At 47.8% G+C, this 18,893-nt stretch overlaps 1 protein-coding gene and 1 long non-coding RNA gene across 2 annotated transcripts in view; one reads left to right on the top strand and one right to left on the bottom strand.

Moving 5' to 3' along the window:
• The window catches only part of FAM120A (family with sequence similarity 120 member A), a 111,626-nt gene extending 107,286 nt beyond the window's left edge, over positions 1-4,340 (bottom strand). Inside the window, exon 1 of the mRNA XM_075939695.2 lies at positions 3,505-4,340. Coding sequence (XP_075795810.1) covers positions 3,505-3,978 — 474 coding nt within the window. The 5' untranslated portion in view covers positions 3,979-4,340. The remainder of the gene's footprint in view (positions 1-3,504) is intronic.
• On the top strand, positions 1,779-18,672 carry LOC149523763 (uncharacterized). Its single transcript, XR_016350399.1, has 3 exons — positions 1,779-2,178; positions 16,052-16,223; positions 16,429-18,672. It is a non-coding gene; the product is annotated as an uncharacterized LOC149523763 (long non-coding RNA).
• The last annotated feature ends 221 nt before the right edge of the window (positions 18,673-18,893 follow it).

Below are 18,893 nucleotides of genomic sequence, written 5' to 3'. Positions count from 1 at the left end.
TCTCGCCAGTTACAATGAGATCAAGGGGTGGGACTTCCACTAACAGCTTAGGCTGAGCTGGCAGTGCTTCTAAAATGCAGGATTTTTTAATGCTAGGCCTTTCAACCTTAAGTCCCAGGTGGAAAATAAAACTGTAAAATTTCCCCCTGTGAATCTAAGGATTCTCTCAGCCTCTCAAAATAAGTTATTTTTCTGTTTCACCGTTTAGCTGAACACTGAAAAACTTAACCAAAAGATCACTTCTTCAAAACTTTCACAAAAGCAATCTTTACAGAAACTTGTACAGACTTCAAAGTTATCCTTCATCTGAGTTACAGCTGTCCTGTAATCTGCCAAAACTGACTGTACAAAAGCCAAATAATGTTAAATTCCAATTACTGATCAGTGGTACAATCCTGAAGGTCACATAATACTTACTATGCTACAGAAATAATAGACAAAGTTAGCATCTTTTCAGTATGTGTTCCAACTTCTGCTTTTTTTCCTCCTTAGTCAAAGTTTAAACAAATAATTCCTGGCATTTTCATTGCAGGTTTTAGTTATAAACTCTTCTTGTTGTGGTTAAACAACATCCATTATGTGTGTCACAATATTTTAAATTAACATTACTGCAAGATTACTACAAATCTGAAAAGCTGGATAAAAAGCATATAAAATATATTGCAACTATCATCTCTTATATGGTAAAAATGTTATAATAAAGCCTCAAAGACACACTGTCCTGCAATCAAAGCTATTAGCAAATGTAGATTTGTTTGAAATAATATAAACTGCAGGTGCATAACTGATTCTATATTAAGCAGTTCTAGTATAAAAGACATAGGTAATGACACTTCGTGTTAATCAATTGTTGTAGAATAATGGATTAATTAGTTTAAACTATTTAATTCCCCTTTATGGAAGTATTCTGGTTCTTTTTATATTTGACAAGGTATTTTCAGCTTTTTACCATAGATTCTGAACATCTACATTTTAGTCTCTGACAATGCATTTCATTTAAACAAAACATCTTCATTTTAAATGCAAATTAACATCTCCCCTCATGGTAGAACTTGTTGCTGGCCTACCAGGTACAATACAACTTTACTGACTTTTTTGTAACTGTTGTTTTGTAAGGTCCACTGAAACTCTTTGCAAAAAAACATGTAACACTGCACGAAGGTGCAAAAATTAGAGTATATTGTTACCTGTGGAGCAAATTAGCTAAGTGTGTTTCTAAGAAGAGGGAACTGCAGGCAGCAAGGGACATTTTATAAGTCAGATAAATGAATGGAACAATGGCCCCCAAAAGAACATGGAGGCAGAGTATCTAGTATAGAACACTACACACAGTTTTAAAGCAAAAAAAAAAAAAAAAAAAAAAAAACCCCTACTCAACTTTACATAAAAATAAGATTGTCTGCCAATCAGCATTTGGAGGATGATACCTGGATATTCACTGTGACCCTACATAACACTATCATCAGCCCTGCTCACCCCTCAAATGTGGCTCTCTCTGGTTTCTACTCTGAGGGGACATGAAGGGAAGCGGGAAAAGAGGAGTGGAGAAGAGAAATACAAATGAAAGCGTATAAACTACAACAGAAAGGAGAAATAAGGATAGAAAAATCTGACAATAAACGGTGAATAAATAAAGATGAGAAGGATAAATAAAATGCACTGAAAGAAGTGGAGAACATGTAAAAGGAAAACCTGAGAAAGCAACATAGCTAGTCCTGTTTTTGAAACCATTAAGGTTTTTATACCCCTTTTTGAAGGCATGCTGAAATTGTCATTTTCCTGCCTGTAAGCCCATTTGGCCAGTTCAACTGGGGAGGGGCTCTACCATTATTTTGCTTCCACAGGCTGACAGGTATGTATAAATAGAAAATCCCAGCGGAGACTGAGGACACCAAGGTACGCACTACACCCTCCCCTCTGCCTGCTTAGGGCACCCTGCAAGTCCCAGGAGGCAGCAACACTTCGTTTTGCTCCAGCCTCGGGGTCCGCGGGAAGGCAGCGGCAGCAGCATAAACTTTGGCCTCCTCCACTTGTGCAGCTGCCGCTGGCCAGCAGTAAGGCCGCTCCCATGGAGCTCGCCGAACCTCCTCTCCCAGCCCGAGCAGCCGACACCGCCAGGTTTTGACGACATTTTGCGGATATGGGAATTCATACTTCCCCCCTCCCCTCTCTGAGTCGGTACGGACATTACCGGGAGGGCAATCCTGCTGCCATTTTAGAGCCCTACCCTGCCCAGCGCCACCGCCGCCTCTCCAGGCCGCAGCGCTCGGAATTGGCCAGCGGGACTGGAAAAAGCGGCAGGAGGGGGCACTGGTGCCATGGTGGAAAAGGGGGGTTCCAGAAGCGCAGCGAGCGGGGGCGCTGGCGCCCTGGTGGAGATGGGGGCCCCAGGAGCGCAGCAACAGGAGCTGGCCCCCCTGGAAATGGGGCCCCAGAAGCGCAGCAACAGGAGCTGGCCCCCCTGGAAATGGGGCCCCAGGAGCGCAGCAACAGGAGCTGACCCCCCTGGAAATGGGGCCCCAGGAGCGCAGCAACAGGAGCTGGCGCCTCCCTGGAAATGGGGCCCCAGGAGCGCAGCAACAGGAGCGGGCGCCTCCCTGGAAATGGGGCCCCAGGAGCGCAGCAACAGGAGCTGGCGCCTCCCTGGAAATGGGGCCCCAGGAGCGCAGCAACAGGAGCGGGCGCCTCCCTGGAAATGGGGCCCCAGGAGCGCAGCAACAGGAGCTGGCGCCCTGGTGGAGATGGGGGCCCCAGGAGCGCAGCAACAGGAGCGGGCGCCTCCCTGGAAATGGGGCCCCAGGAGCGCAGCAACAGGAGCTGCCCCCCCTGGAAATGGGGGCCCAGGAGCGCAGCAACAGGAGCTGGCGCCCTGGTGGAGATGGGGGCCCCAGGAGCGCAGCAACAGGAGCGGGCGCCCTGGTGGAGATGGGGGCCCCAGGAGCGCAGCAACAGGAGCTGGCGCCCTGGTGGAGATGGGGGCCCCAGGAGCGCAGCAACAGGAGCGGGCGCCTCCCTGGAAATGGGGGCCCAGGAGCGCAGCAACAGGAGCTGGCGCCCTGGTGGAGATGGGGGCCCCAGGAGCGCAGCAACAGGAGCGGGCGCCTCCCTGGAAATGGGCGCCGCTGCCAGGGTCAAAATGGGGGGGTGAGAAACGCGAGGATAGGAAGAGCTGACTTGTGGCGATGGGGGCCGAGGAGCGCGGGGGCGCTAGTGGCGCCGAGCGGGGGCGCTGGGGGCCGAGGGGCGCGGCGAGCGGGGGCGCTGGGGGCCGAGGGGCGCGGCGAGCGGGGGCGCTGGGGGCCGGGGGGCGCGGGGGCGCGGGGGCCGGGGGGCGCGGGCGGGGGCGCGGGGGGCGCGGGCCGGGGGGGGCTGGGGGCGCTGGGGGCGATGGGGGCCGAGGGGGCGGGGGCGCTGGGGGCCGAGGGGGCGCGCGGGGGGCGCGGGGGGCCGAGGAGCGCGGCAGGCGGAGGCCGCAGGCGGGAAGGCCCTGGGCCCGCGGCTCACCTTGATGTGAAAGCGGATGAGGGCCAGGCGGATGCAGTGCGCCATGCAGACGGGCGGCAGGAACCAGACCTTGGGCGGCGGGGTCCCCTTGTTCTGAACGTGGCTGACGATCTGCTGCGCCGTCTGGCGCTCGTTGCCCTGGCGCTTCACCCACTCGTGCAGCCGGGCCTTCTCCAGGGCGCCGTTGAAGAGCACGAAGAGCTCGATGTTGCCGTTGAAGCAGGCCTTGGCCAGCGCCGCCAGGTACCCCAGCATGTGGTTCCACTGGCCGCCGCTCACCCAGTCCGTGTAGAAGCCGCCGTAGAGCCGGTGCAAGCAGTTGTCGGCGTCGATGAGGAGGCGCAGCGGGGTCTGGGGGGGCCGCTGGCGGCCCCCGCCCACGAGGCTGCCCCGGGCCAGCTTCTGCAGCTCCACGGGCACCACGGCGCTGGGGCAGTGCTTCTCGATGTAGTCCTGGAACCCCTGCACCCCCATGGCGGGCCGGGCGAGGGCTGTGGCTGGAGGCGGGGGGGCGGCGGGGGCGCTGCTGCGGAGGCGGCCGTTCAGGGGGGAGTCGTGTGGGTCGGTTGGGGGCTCATGGCAGCTGCGGCCGCCATGTGCTGCTCTCACAGAGCCATGGCTCGGCTCCGGGCTGCTCCGCTGCGGCTCCTACTGCCGGGGGGGGGCACCGCGCGCAGGAAGCCGCCCGCCGCCGGGAGAGCGGAACAGGCGGGACTTGGCGGCGGCCCCCGCTGCCACTCACGGGCCGGCGCGCCGCGCACACGCTGGCTCAGGGCAGCACCGGGGGGCCGGGCCGCGCGCGCGCCTCCGCCACCGACTCGGCACCCGGCTGCGGCACTCGGGCGGCGGGCCTGGGCGCCGGGGCTGTTGCATAACCCAGGCATGCGCGCTGCGCTGCGGGGCGGGGGCGAATCGGGACACGTGGGGGGGGGGCGCGGGAATGGCGGGCGCGCGGCAGGGAGGTCAGGCCGCGCAGGAATGGCGGGCGCGCGGCAGGGAGGTCAGGAGGAGCCAGAGCTGCGCGCCCGGCACGTGTGCACGCGCCCAGAACAGCGCCGCGCCGGCCCCGTCACGCTGCACACGGGCCGCGCGGGAAGCGCAGCGAGCTGCACGCGGAGCAGCCAATGGCAGCGGCGAGCTCGGCCCGAGCTGCGTGGGCTCCCACTGAGCGTCTCCGCGCGCTGCGGGGCCCCGAGCTCGGATTTCAGGCCCGGGGTATGGCGAGAGCACGACTTGCTCTTCACCTGGCCCCTGCAAATTGGCCTTTCACTGAATACAAACCTAGCTTGGCTTTGTGCCAGACCCGGAATACAGAGTACAGCTATCTACACACTCCCTGTAGCAGTGGTTTTCATTTGCAAATCCCTGCATCCCCCTTTGGAAATGTTAAACCTAGTGTGCAAACTCCCAGAGGTCTGTGGCCCACAGTTTGGAAAGCACAGACCTCAAGCATTAAGAGTGGGGGATGTGGCATCTGATAAAATAACAGGCACATTATTCTATATTTTAGAAGTGCTATTTTTTCACCTTTATTTAAAGTAAAATAAAAACTGCTCAGTTTTTTTTGAACTTGAGAGCTCAAATGGAAGGAAAACAAATCTTCAAAATACTTTGAGAAGATGGACCATCCTTCCCTCTTGCTTGGATTTCGCTGGCTTAGGAGGTTTCCGCCTACAAAACACAAATTTGTTGAGATGCTATCAAGCCATACTGTTTCACACTGTTCCCTCACACTTATGTGATGTCCAAACCCAACAATATAAAACTGGCACAAATTTGAATGATTTAAAGTTTCCTCTCTCCAGACAAATATAATAATAGTTATTTAAAAAGAAACTCAATATTGAGAAATGAACCTCACCTCACCTACAGCTAAAGATTTAACACTTCCAGAAAATCTTCCAAAATGTGGAAGCTTGTTCAGGAGCATATGTTAAAATTAACTCTTCATGTAGGCCACAAATTTGTCAAGCACAACTGGCTACTGAGCAGGACATGAATTTAAAGACATGGCAACATGCAGTCAGTGGCATATGAACTGCCAGAATAAGATCTGTTATCCTCTTCTAAAATGCCTTAAGTATTATGGTGGATGACTTGTTCACTCTGGTTTCAGCTAGTGAAATTTTGTAAAGAATCCCACATTTGGCCTTAGCTATTTCCTGGCAGAACATATATATTATCTTTGAAATATCAACATAGTGTCTCAGTATTCCTCAATGCTTGGCAACTCTCAAATATTCAGATGCCTTATATGAAGTTTGGCATTTTACTGGTAAAGATACGTTTCATTTTTAATAAGATTTCAGTTGTTTGGCTAGATTAGTATCTAAAATAAATACTCTTGGGGTTGAGCAAAGCTTATTTAACACTGCGTGGAGGACCTTTGTATCTAAGAGTGACCAGTGGAGCTTATGAAGATGGTAGAATAAAGTATACAGAAAACTTTGTGAAAGTCCTCAATAAAAATGTTTCCTGGAAAAAAGTGGGTTTTTTTAAATCAGTGTGGAAAATATGCAGCACCTTTTCAGATAACTCTCCAAAGGTGTTCATGAGCATTTAGTAAGAGCTTTTTCTTAATTTAGCTTTCATCCTAAGGCTTAAATGGATTCTCCTTCCAAAGTACAATCACTAATTTTGTTATAACATTAAGGATGCTTCAGCAGAAACACCTTTAAATAGTTACTGTAATACAAATTATTATTATAAATAAACATTGCAATTAATTGGGGATTTGACAGAGGAGAGAGAGGATTTCAGGGTTTGTTTTTATTTTTTGTGGGATTGTTTTTTTAAGTATCTAAAGATTCAGCAGAGCTTGAATGATTAATGCCAGGGATGCAGAGCATTAAAAAAAACAGATGGTCAGAGAGCCTGCAAAGGGGAGCACAGAGTTTGATCTAGATCACATTCTAATGGAAAGATTACAAATCAATCCAATCTCAGGCCAGAAACCAATTAAAGCCTGGTGAAGAAGTGGGTGTGTTCCATCAATATTCTGAACAATTTAAGGATTCAACGCAACCAATTTGCAAAAGGGGGAGGAAGGAAGTCACTGGGACAGATCTTTAGCTGGTGTAAATTGCATAGTTCCATTGACTTCAATGTATTTCCTGGCTGAGGATCTGCCACGCTGTATCCTGCTCAATCCTGCCACAGTTTAGAACTATTCCATATGTGGCTTAACTCCAGCAGAGTAAGATTTCTATATCTTCTTTGTATAGAACAGTACTGAGAGGTCAAAACAGCCAAAAGACACACTGGATGCTATCAGCTGTAATTCTTTCTTAATATGTAACTAAGGATGATTGACTCAAAATAGCCTATTGTAGTACTAATGGCTGTACCACTGAAACCCTGCTGAACATTACATAACTATCTCAATGCCAATGTCATAGACCATGGAGGGGGGCAATCATAATAATCTAGTCTGATGACCTATACATTGCAGGCCATGGAACCTCACACATCCACTCCTGTGATAGGCCAATAACATGTGACTGAAATACTGTAAGTCCTCAAATCTTGTTTTAAAGATTTCACATTACAGAGAATACACCATTTACAATACACTCAAATCACCAAATGACCCACACTGCAGAAGAAGGAGAAGAAGCAAAGTCAATCTGACTAGGAGAAAATTCCTTCCTGTCCCGATATATGATCAATTAGACACTGAGATCCATCATCCATACTTGGGAAATAATTCCCTGTAGTAACTCAGAGACTTCCCCATCTAGAGCCCCATCTCCAGGCAATGAAGATATTTGCTAAGAGCAGATGCAGATGGGCCATATGCCATTGTAGGCAAGCTCATCATACCATCCCCTCCAAAAACTTACCAACCTCTGTCTTGAAATATAAGGGGTTTTTTTGCTCTTGGTACTCTCCTTGGAAGGCTGTTCCAGAACTTCATTCCTCTGATGGTGTAAAACCTTCATCTGATTTCTAGCCTAAATATGTTGAGGGCCATTTTATAGCCATTTGGTTTTGCCCCAACATACCATTTTAAAAAATAAATACACAAAAACCATGAACCAAAATGAATTCACTGTGTATTCTAAAAAAAAAGAGAAACTGTTTAAAAGCAGCTCTCCCAGAATGAAGTTAGGAAGTTGAGTAGGAGTAAGAATAATGTGAAACTGAGAACTGAAAAGGAGGGGATTTCAGGAGATCTGGGTGCTGATTTGGAAATGGTGGTCTTTAAATGTGCAATATAGCCTATGTAGAGCAAGCTGCTATTTGCACATTGCTGGAGATTCAAGCTATTTCTCTCACAAGGTCCACCAATGGTTTCAGGTGGATTTTGAATGAGAGAACAGGACTGAGCCTGATGTGAGGGCATTACTCAGGCCAAACAGATATTTGTGCAGAAATTGGAAATCTGGGTCAAGTGAAGCCAATAGAACAGCAGCATAAATTATGGTGGGCACAATTAAGATGGCAATTAGGAAGACTGAAATTTATATGAGAGCAAATAGCCAAAAATACAAAAACAAATACAATATTTCAGAAACAGCCTATGAGATAATCAGCGGGGGCATGTTTACATTAGGAAATTATTTTGAAATAACAAAATTAGATATAATTCCCCAAATAACTATTTTGAAATAAGCTTATTTCTCAAGGAAAGCATGAATTATTATTTCAAAATAACCAGCCCCTTATTTCAAATAATGGGATTGGTAGTGTGGACTTTCGGCTTGTTATTTTGAAATAACTCCCTAGAGTAGACCAGGGCTGGGAAACCTGGAGTGCAAGAGAGTTAAGGCAGCAATTAAGGAGAAGTCATTGAAGCTAAATGATTTCTTTGCCCCTGTCTTCACCACCAAGGATAAAGTGGGGCCACGTTCCCTGGCCTACAATTTAAGCAATTAGGTTGAGGCAGAAAGAGGAATGGCCATACAAGATCAGATCAGTGGGTCAAGATGCTTCAAAGGAAGATGCAAGAAATCTCATTATAGACAGTTATTTCATAACTGGTTTGTACAGACTGGCAATGTTACCCCATTAACAGGATGGGTCTGGCTGGGTAAAGGTTAAAAGTGACTCATTAACGTCAGTGACTCATTATTCAAGCTGAATATCAAGAGGATTGGGAGTGGTTTTCTGGAAGGAATGAATTGAACTGTGGTGAGGGAGGTCTCTATGAGCAGCCAATTCAGGGCTGAAGGTTTGATATAAATGTTATCATTGATTTCTTTGTTAAAGACACTCTTGAAGAAGAGGGTGAATGTGTAGTTTGTGCAGAGTGTCTGTAGTATGGGTGAGGAAGGGGGCATAGCTCACATGCTTTATCTGGCTACCTTTAACTTTTCTTCCCCATTTCTCTCCTGAGTGCGGGGATTAGGCCTGCTGCTCTTTGTACTTTCTTCAGGCCTCTGTAACTGTCTCTTTAAATTGCCCCAAACATTTTGTCCCTTCTCAAGGAAAATCTGCCAAGCCTTCCTGTCTACATCAGTACCCCATCAAATGGGATAAGAGTTCTGTGAATAGATTCTTTTGTTTCCCATTTTTCATTATTCTGTTATATCATTTCTTTCTAGATTAATTAAAATGCACAAATTCTCAAATAAAGATCTTAAAATTGCAGCCATTACCTTCTCTAGCGATTGGTTACCATGTTTTCTCCCTCTCTTTTCCCATGGCTCTCTCCTTTGTCATCTCTGAGGTATTCGCCTATCAAACAGATACGGAAGTATAACATGTAGAAGAAATCTTTAAGGCTCTGTATGGCCATCCCGTTCAGATTCCTACTGAACTCTTGCTTTCTGCTGTAGTTGACTTGGATGAGGACTTTGTGTATTCCATTTTGCCTATTCTTTACAGTATTCTGTCAAATAAACAGGTTTTCAATAGTTTCCAGTGTTGTATTCTGTGTGTTGGTCCATCTCCGGTCTTCCCACAACTAGAGTGTCTGTTTGGCTCTTAACCACTCTATATGTCTTGCATCCTATTTATTGTTCTTGTTCTCATTGTTCTCTCCTGGTGCTAATACCAGGTCAACAGGGAGCAATGAGAATACATTTTGATTTCCTATTTATTCTTTGCCTCTGTAGTAGTAGACTTCTGTAGTTCCATATTATGATTTCAACATTAGTAGTGGTTTGGTTTAGTTTGGAAGTCTTGGTATGATTATAATCAAAAACAAATATTCTACATAGGTTCCTCTTCCAGGAGTTTATCGCAGTTCTCAATAGTCCTTTCAAGTCCTTTTCTTTCAGCTATAAGAAGTACCCACTCTTGTTTTATTGAACTTAATTTATGTTCTTCCTAATTTTCTTGTTTGTCTTTATCTTCCACTCAAGTTTTGTCAGCTCCTGTACTCATTGATGCTAATTGTGCCACAGCTGTTACAATCTGATGAACAATATCTTCCCTGTAACTTATATTTTTTAATTTTGTACTAAATAATATATAATATATATAAAAAAAGAAAGTTACACAACTAAAAGATTTCTTAGGAAGAAATCGGAATATATTTTCAATTAACAATACTATTAGTATTATACATATAAAATTCACAACTCTAATCTTTCTTATTCTGGTTTTGAAAAAGATCCACCGATACTACTTTGTTTTAATATATAGCAGCTTCTTCCAAATATCTCAAATAGCTTCTGACTGAATATTTTCCTCTTAAAAAGGAAAAAGATTTTCATAGGATATTCAGCTAAGTCATCTTAATGCTTGTCAGTCTCTCCAACAGTATTATCTCCCAGATAAGTTTCATTGTTCTATTTTTGGAGTTACTTGCTTTTTCCAGCTTGCAGCAAGAAGTAAGAGTGCAACAACTGATAGATTACTAGTCAACTTTAATAGATTTAAATAAGCTAAATTATGAATATTTCCTCAGTATAAAAGAGGAATAGTCTTCCAATAATTTTATATGCAGTTATTTATGGTCCTTTATTACATTCACTTTTTCTCATGGTACATCTTTCCATATTAATCTACACTTGTCTACACTCCAGCATTCCAGCTCTCTTAATTTTAATTTGCTGATGTTATGGGGGTACAGAATTGCACCTTCTTATTGGTCATGATTCACTCCTGCTCCACAGCTTGCAGGTTTTCTGATTCACTGCAACTCTGAGTTTTAGGTGGGGAACTATTCTGCCTCTCTATCATATTCTTCTGCAATTTCTCATTAGCCTTGATAGTGTACCATTTGAACCTTAATCACTTTGCTTTGGAGTTTTGGCCATCATCTTGTTGGGTTGAATCTGTACCTTACTCAAGTTCTCCATCTTCTTCAGTCGCAGGCATTTGCGTTGGCTTTACGACTTCTTATTAGGGAAGTCTGTAAAGAACCCACAATATTCTGGTGACTCTTCTTGGGGTTACACTATCGGATCTCATCTTTTTCCTAAGTCATGTTTCCTAGCAATAAGTCCTACCTCCTCCATACCTATGAAAAATTATGGTTCCATCTTGATTAACAGGAGGTCAATTATCTCTTACACAAGAGTGAAGAGCAATGGTCTCACAGCACGAAGTCTTATTTCTTTGAAAAATTTCTCTGCTTGCATTCAGTGTTTCTATTAATCTTAAAAGAAGGGAGCTGGAAAGGTTTATCCCGCATCATGTTTTTCACTCTTGGCCAACAACCCCTTAAAAATATAAAAGTGATCAGACAGAAGAATTTTGGCTTCTGATTGCCTTTGCCTTCATCATTACATGAATGAACTTTGCTTCTTACCTAGTTTAAGGAATTCTCTCAGATTTCTGTCCCTTAGCCCTGAAATAAATTAATACTTCACGTAATAATTTGTCAATTACTGCCAAAGCTGCCCAGTTCTCTTTGGTCCATGTGGATTCAGCACATTTTCCATATGCTATCCTGTTCTATCATCACATAAGAAAGAACCTAATCAAAATGGATGGAATCCCAGTAAAGACAGCGTTGTTACAGAACAAAGACCTTTGCCTAGCTTCTCCCTCAAGGTTACATGCTTGCTTGTAGTGTTTATTTGGTATGTGTGTGTGTGTGTATCCTCTTGGGAGTCCATCTTCCCATTCTTCATAAAAATAGCAACAGGGACCTGAAAGTTTGACATCCCAGTGATATTTCCTATGGATTCCCCAGGATGGCAGATGCCTCTGCTTCATACTCCTTTATTTCAGTCTATGAATATTATTCCAAAGGCACATGCTTTCATGTCTAGCTAGATGTATCAAAGTACAGATGACCTGGAGTGCTTATCCTGAGAGAGATGGCTGTGATAAATCTCCCTGCCATGTTTTGTGGTACATCAGTGATACATTTCATAGCCTTCTGGGGCCATATGCCACAAGTTTTGTTTTGTTTTTTTAAAAGAACATCTAGATATTCATTTCATGGTTGGTGGGAGATCATAACTTCTCTGTTTTAAGTAATGGGTCAAAGAGCAACTTATATTTCTTACACAGCCTCAGCAAGGGTCACGCAGAAGGAGGAATTGGAGGAGTTAGCAAGAAAAGAGACTACAAAAGGAGTTAATGTTTTCCCAGATGGATTTTTTCCTTCTTTCTTCATTGGCTTTCACTCCTTCTACTTCGCCCTTTTCTTTCCCTCTATTCACTTTTAGGTCAGCCTCCTGCCTATTAATTCCCCTTTCTATGTCAAGGGGACCTAGTGATGCCACACACATTTTCTTCAGGCTGCCCAATTGGCCAAAACGTCTTGGAAGCACTGGGGGGACCAACAGTGTAGCTACGGGCCTGTGAAAGAGAGAGCTCTCAGAAGATTGCTTGATGTTGAATGGCAGAAGGTAGGGAAAGAACTTCACTCTGTAGATCATAGAATACTAGAACTGAAAGGGACCTTGAGAGATCACCAAGACCAGTCCCCTGCCCTCACAGCAGGACCAAACACCATCTAGATCAGTGTTTTCAACCTTTTTTTAAAAAATAAAGTACCCCTTTTTAAAAAAAATTATAAGTAGCCCCAGTACCTACAGTTTTCAGACATATTTTATTTCTACCATTGCAACACATTTGTTTAAACACTTAATTGTAGCTGGGTGGGCGATGACATTTTTGGGTGTAAAAAGTACAAAAATAATAAAGTGCTGTAAAACTTAAAACAAAAACTCAGTTTTCTCCAAATTTCAGTTGTGTTGACATATCCCTGTTGAGTACCCCTAAGGGTACTTGTGCCACTGGTTGAGAAACATTGATCTAGATCACTCCGACAGGTGTCTATCCAACTTGCTCTTAAATATCTCCAGTGATGGAGATTCCCCCCACACCAGGCTATTTATCCCAGTGTTTAACCACCCTGACAGGTAGGAAGTTTTTCCCAATGTCCAACCTAAACCTCCCGTGCTGCAGTTTAAGCCCATGGCTTCGTGTCCTATCATCAGAGGCCAAGGGGAACAACTTTTCTCCCTCCTCCTTGTAACAGCCTTTTAGATACTTGAAAACAGCTATCATGTCCCCTCTGTCTTCTCTTTTCTAAACTAAACAAGTCCAGTTCCTTCAGCCTCATAACTCATGTTTTCTAGACTTCGAATCATTTTTGTTGCTCTTCGCTGGACCCTTTCCAATTTCTCCACATCTTTCTTAAAATGTGGTGCCCAGAACTGGACACAGTATTCCAATTGAAGCCTAATCAGCACAAAGAATAGCGGAAGAATGACTTCTTGTGTCTTGCTCACAGCACTCCTATTAATGCATCCCAGAAGCATGTTTGCTTTTTTTGCAACGGTGTCACACTGTTGGCTCAGATTTAGCTTGTGGTCCACTATGATCCCTAAATCCCTTTCAGCAGTACTACTTCCTAGACAATCACTTCCCATTCTATATGTGTGAAACTGATTGTTCCTTCCTAAGTGGAGTGCTTTGTATTTGTCCTTATTAAACTTCATCCTATTTATCTCAGACCATTTCTCCAGTTTGTTCAGATCATTTTGAATTTTGACACTATCTTCCAAAGCACTTGCAGCCCCTCCCTTAATAATTGTACTCTCTATGCCAATATCTAAATTGTTGATGAAAATATTGAACAGAACCTATCCCAAAACAGATCCCTGCAGAACCCCACTTGTTATGCCCTGCCAGCATGATTGTGAACTCTCTGAGAATGGTTATCCAGCCAGTTATGCACCCATCTTATAGTAGCTCCATCTAAGTTGCATTTCCCTAGTTTATTAATAAGAAAGTCATGTGAGACTGTATCAAATGCCTCCCTAAAGTCTAGGTATGTCACATCCACCACTTCTCCCTTATCCACAGGGCTTGATATCCTATCAAAGAAAGCTATCAGATTGGTTTGACATGATTTGTTCTTTACAAATGCAGATGCAGCTGTATGATCAGTGTTGCTTTTAGCAAGTCTGAAATCCAAGCTCTGATCCCCAAGAGAGATGAGTAAAACACCCCAGCTTTTTAAAGAGCAACAGTTATTTCAAACAGAGCAGGAAAACTCCCTTCAAGCAATTACCTCTGGTGTTGCCATTTAACATTTGCATCGTGCTTAGAAGCCAGCCTGTTCAGGTCTGTATTGTGCTAGGCACTGTACAGACATCTGAAAAATGGCAATCTCTTCCCCAAGAACTGAGTCAAGGCTAGAACAGCCCTGATGTGTACTCTACTTTGTCCATGGGAAAACCATCCTTTGAGGGTAAAAATGATACTGTCTGAAAGAATGAATGGCTCCCGCTGGGGAACAGTCACTGCTTTCACTGCAAGAAAAAACTCAGCCAGGGCACATAGTACACAAGCTACATTAGGTCACTTTTGCTTTCTTTAAAGAACTTTACAAAAACATTAAATGAAGCGCTAGTTAACTGCTACATAAACACAATTTTCCAAAAGCAGAGAGTAAATAATACAGATATTATGAAATAAGAGCTTTTAAGAAGCAACATCACTAGTTCTTATAAGAGACAAAAAACAGCAGCATGCTGATCCATTCGAATTAATACCTGTGACACACACAAAAAGGGTATGTGGTAGAATATGATGTATACACTAAGACTGTGTCTAGACTGGCATGATTTTCCGGAAATGCTTTTAACGGAAATGTTTTCCGTTAAAAGCATTTTTGGAAAAGAGCGTCTAGATTGGCACGGATTCTTTTCCGCCAAAGCGTCCATGCCAATCTAGATGCACTTTTCCCTAAAAAAGCCCCGATCGCCATTTTCGCTATCGGGGCTTTTTTACGGAAAACAAATCTGAGCTGTCTACACTGGCCCTTTTGCGCAAAAGGACTTTTCCTGAACGGGAGCAGCATAGTATTTCCACAAGAAGCACTGATTTCTTACAGTAGGAAGTCAGTGCTTTTGTGGAAATTCAAGCGGCCAGTTTAGACAGCTGGCAAGTTTTTCCGGAAAAGCGGCTGATTTTCCGGAAAAACTGGCCAGTCTAGACACAGCCAAAAAGTGCTTCATAGCAGCAGTGCCAAATAAATAAGTCATGATACCATTTCTTTGAGACTGATAGATATTGATATAATCGAGTGTAGTATCTATATATTTATCGACAAGCCCAATCATTCCCAGAACTTAAAGATGCCTTTAGTGGTGTGGAAACATTTTAAAGAGTGGGGATGCTGACACACACCCATTACTTCTGCCCTCTCTGCCCCCCATCCCCCCCAGCAAAGCCCGGCGTGCAAGGCCAGCAGCCAAGACCTGGGGCTGGCAGGAGAGCCCCCTGGTGCATGGGGCCAAAGCAGAGTCCCCTTCACTCTCTCCCCCTCCCCGCTCGTGTGCGCAGAGCCGGCAGTTAGGACCCCAGAGTACAGACCAGCAGCTAGGTCCCCGGGTATAGGGCCAGTAGCAGAGCACGGAATGGCAGTTGGGTCCCCTGCACTCTCAGGGTCTGTCTACACTACAAAGTTAATTTGAACTAACAGCTGTTAGTTCAAATTAACTGTAATAGCAGCTACACATACAAATCGCTAGTTCAAATTTAAATCGAACTAGCGGAGCGCTTAATTTGAACTTTCTAAACCTCATGCTACGAGGAGTAACGCCAAATTCGAATTAAGTAGTTCGAATTAAGGGCTGTGTAGCCACTTAATTCAAACTAGCTGGAGGCTAGTCCTTACCAGGTTGCCCTGGTGGCCACTCTGGGCCAAACCAGGAAAACTCTTCTGCCCCCCTCCCAGCCCCGGAGCCCTTAAAGGGGCAGATTCTGGCTACAGCACCCAGCCAGCAGACCCTGCACCTGGCACAGCATGAGCCAGACACCCGCTGCCACCCAGCCCTCCCCCTCTTCCCGGGACCAGGCTGGCGGCTCCCAGGGCCTGCCGGGGCCAAAGAAGACAGAAGCCCGCCTGGTCTAGTGCGGAGATCGTGGACCTCATTGAGGTTTGGGGGGAGGCCTCCACTGCCCACGATCTCTGCGCTAGGCACAGGAAAGCAGCCGTCTAAAGCCGCATAGCTGCCAGCCTGGCCACCAGAGGCCACCTGCGCAGCCAGGAGCAGGGGCGCTGCAAAATTAAAGATCTGCAGCAAGCCTACTCAGGGGCTTCCAACCAGGGGCTGACCCAGATACCTGCCCTCATTATGAGGCCCTGGACCGCATCCTGGGGGTTCACACAGTCCGTGCCCCCCAGGTGGTGATCGACCCTGGGGCAGAGGGCCCAGCCCCTGAAACGGGGGAAGAGGAGGAAGATGAGGACGACAACAGCCAGGAGCCTGCAGGGAGCCTGCCCAGCACCCAGGACCCCCGAGTCATCCCACGGAGCCCATCAGCTGTGTCATCTGAGGCCGGGGAGGGCTCCACATGTGAGTGCCATAATGGTCCCCTTATGTGGGGGGGGAGGGAGCCCAGGTACTGTGCGCCTGGGCCTTGCCCACCGTGGAGCAGCAGCTGGGTGTCATGCAGGGACCCTACCTCATTCCACACACGCCGACCTCGCCTTGCAGACGGGGGCTGGGTTTCACTCACTGTGTCCCCAGGAAGAACTGACCACTGCTCGTTTTACCACAGAGCACACCACCCCGCCTGGACCAGCCACCCGCACCCGGGCCAGCAGGCGCACCCAGAACCAGGAGGTGTACCAGCGGCGGCACCTGTGGCCACTGGGGCAGCAGCTCCACAACCAGGAGCAGTGGGTCCGCGAGGACCTGCGGCTTCGGCAGCAGAGCTTGCAGGCATTGAAGGAGCAGGGCCGTGCCCTCCGAGGCCACCTCCAGACCCTGGTGGACAGACTCCTGCCTCCTCCTGCTCCAGCCCCTGCATCCGCCCCAGCTCTCGCTCCTCCTCCCACCCCTGCTCCCCCTCCCGCTTCCTCTGCCCCCCCGTTCCTCCTACCCCACCCTCCGAACCCGCACCCCCAATGCCACTCCTCCCCTTGCCTCCCCCTTCCAACTCCCTCCTCCCAGGTTTCCCCCTCCCCTCTCCCATCCTCATTCCTCTCTCCTCGCACCTCAGTTCTGTGAAATAAACAGACATATTTGTTGGCAAAACAGGTGTTTTTATTTTATGTTAGGAAGGGGCGTTAGGAAGGGGAAAGGGGAAGGAGGTGAGAGTGGAAGAAGACCTCAGTGGGGCATGCCAGGGAGAGTTCAGTCCTCCTCCACCTGGAAGTTCTCCCACAGGGCTTCCCGGATCCGGACAGCCACCCGCTGGACCTCCCAGGCGGCGCTGCACGTACAGGCCAGGCAAGCGTTCCACCTCAGCCATCCAGGCTGGCAGGAAAGTCTCCCCCTTTCTCTCACATAAATTGTGCAGCACATAACATGCTGCCACCACGAGAGGAATATTGTGCTCGGCGAGGTCAAGGCGGGTGAGGAGGCATCTGAAGCAGGCCTTCAGGCATCCCAAGGCCCCCTCCACCTGGTGAGCCTGGCATTGAAGGCCTGCCGGGAGGGGTTGAGGTACCCCGTGTACGACTTCATCAGCCAGGGCTGTAGGGGGGAGGCCACATCCCCCACCAGGCACATGGGCATGTCCAATCTCCGACCCTGATATGGCGGTCAGGGAAGAAGGTCTCAGCGTGCAGCCGCTGGCACATGGAGGAGTTGCGGAACACCCGTGCGTCATGTGCCTTGCCGGACCAGCCCACACTGATGTCCGTGAACTGGCCCCGGTGGTCAGACACAGCCTGCAGGATCACTGAGAAGTAGTCCTTCCTGTTGATATACAAGGAGGCCTGGTGTTCCGGGGCACAGATGGGGATGTGCGTCCTGTCGATCACCCCCTCCCTCCCCCGCAATTGGGGAAGCCAAGGGTGCCAAACTCCTGGATGACCACGTCCAGGTTGGTAAGGCAGACAACCCTGCGGAGCAGCACCCTGTTGATGGCCTTGACCACCTGCAGAGAGACACACAAAACCAAGAATCATTGGGGTGCCTGGATGGCTGGGAGTGTTCGTTCCCTGGCACTGCCCTGTGCCCCACTCCCAGAAGCAATCCTGGCCACCGTGGGCGGTGTGTACTACAGCTGGGACAGACCAAACCCTCCCATGCAGGGCACTTTCACCTCCTCCCCCCTGTTTTCCCTGGGGCAGTCCATCCCCTCCTTGCAGCCCCCCTCCCCCTCTGGCCCAGTGGCCGGTGAGTGCCGTACCTCCATGAGCACTGCTCCGACAGTGGATTTCCCCATGCCGAACTGGTTCCCGAAGGATCGGTAGCTGTCCGGCATGGAGAGCTTCCATAGGGCAATGGCCACCCACTTGTGGAGGGGAATGGCGGGCCTCATGCGAGTGTCCCATCGCCACAGAGCAGGGGCGAACCACTTGCAGAGCTCCAGGAAGGTGTCCTTCTTCATCCTGAAGTTCTGGGTCCACTGTCGGTCGTCCCAGCGCTCCAGGACGATGCGGTCCCACCAGTCGCTGCTGGTGGCCAGATGCCAGATGTGGCAGGGCACACTGGCGTCCGGGCACTTCTGTGGCTTCTCAATGGGCCCCAGGGAGGCCAGGGGGAGGGGCAGAGGGCTGACGTGCACCAGATGGTGCCAGGCAGCCTCCAGCCATTGCTGCCAGGCTTGCAGCAACAAATCCAAAAACTGCACCAGAATGCACGGGGCAGCTCTGGCTCCATGGTGCCAACTGCTGCAGTGTCCCCAATGAGAACGACTGAGAGGAAAACGCTTTGCAGAGAGGAAAACGCTTTGCTGTCCCTCGGCGAGGTTGGCAAGCAAGCGGAAAAGCTGAGAACCGGCTGTCCAGGGGGGTCCCTTTAAGCACAAGCCTCAGATAGCTTCAGACAGCAGCCACACAAAGCAACTACTGACCTGATGCCGTGATGGAACCAGTTTCAGCTGGCCTTAAATGCGACCCAGCATCCAATCAGTGTGGACGCGCTAATTCAAATTAGCAAAACATTATTTCAAATTAGTTTTTGGGTCTAGATGTGTTATTTTGAAGTAGCTTATTTCAAATTAACTAATTCGAAATAAGTTAATTTGAAATAGTGCTGTAGTGTACGCTTAGGGTATGTCTACACTGCATT

Source organism: Pelodiscus sinensis, chromosome 11 (genome assembly GCF_052426305.1).
Source record: "Pelodiscus sinensis isolate ZL-2025 chromosome 11, ASM5242630v1, whole genome shotgun sequence".
NCBI classification, from domain to species: domain Eukaryota; kingdom Metazoa; phylum Chordata; order Testudines; family Trionychidae; genus Pelodiscus; species Pelodiscus sinensis.
The sequence above is the reverse complement of the archived record's forward strand: the minus strand, read 5'-3'. Positions and strand labels throughout refer to the sequence as shown.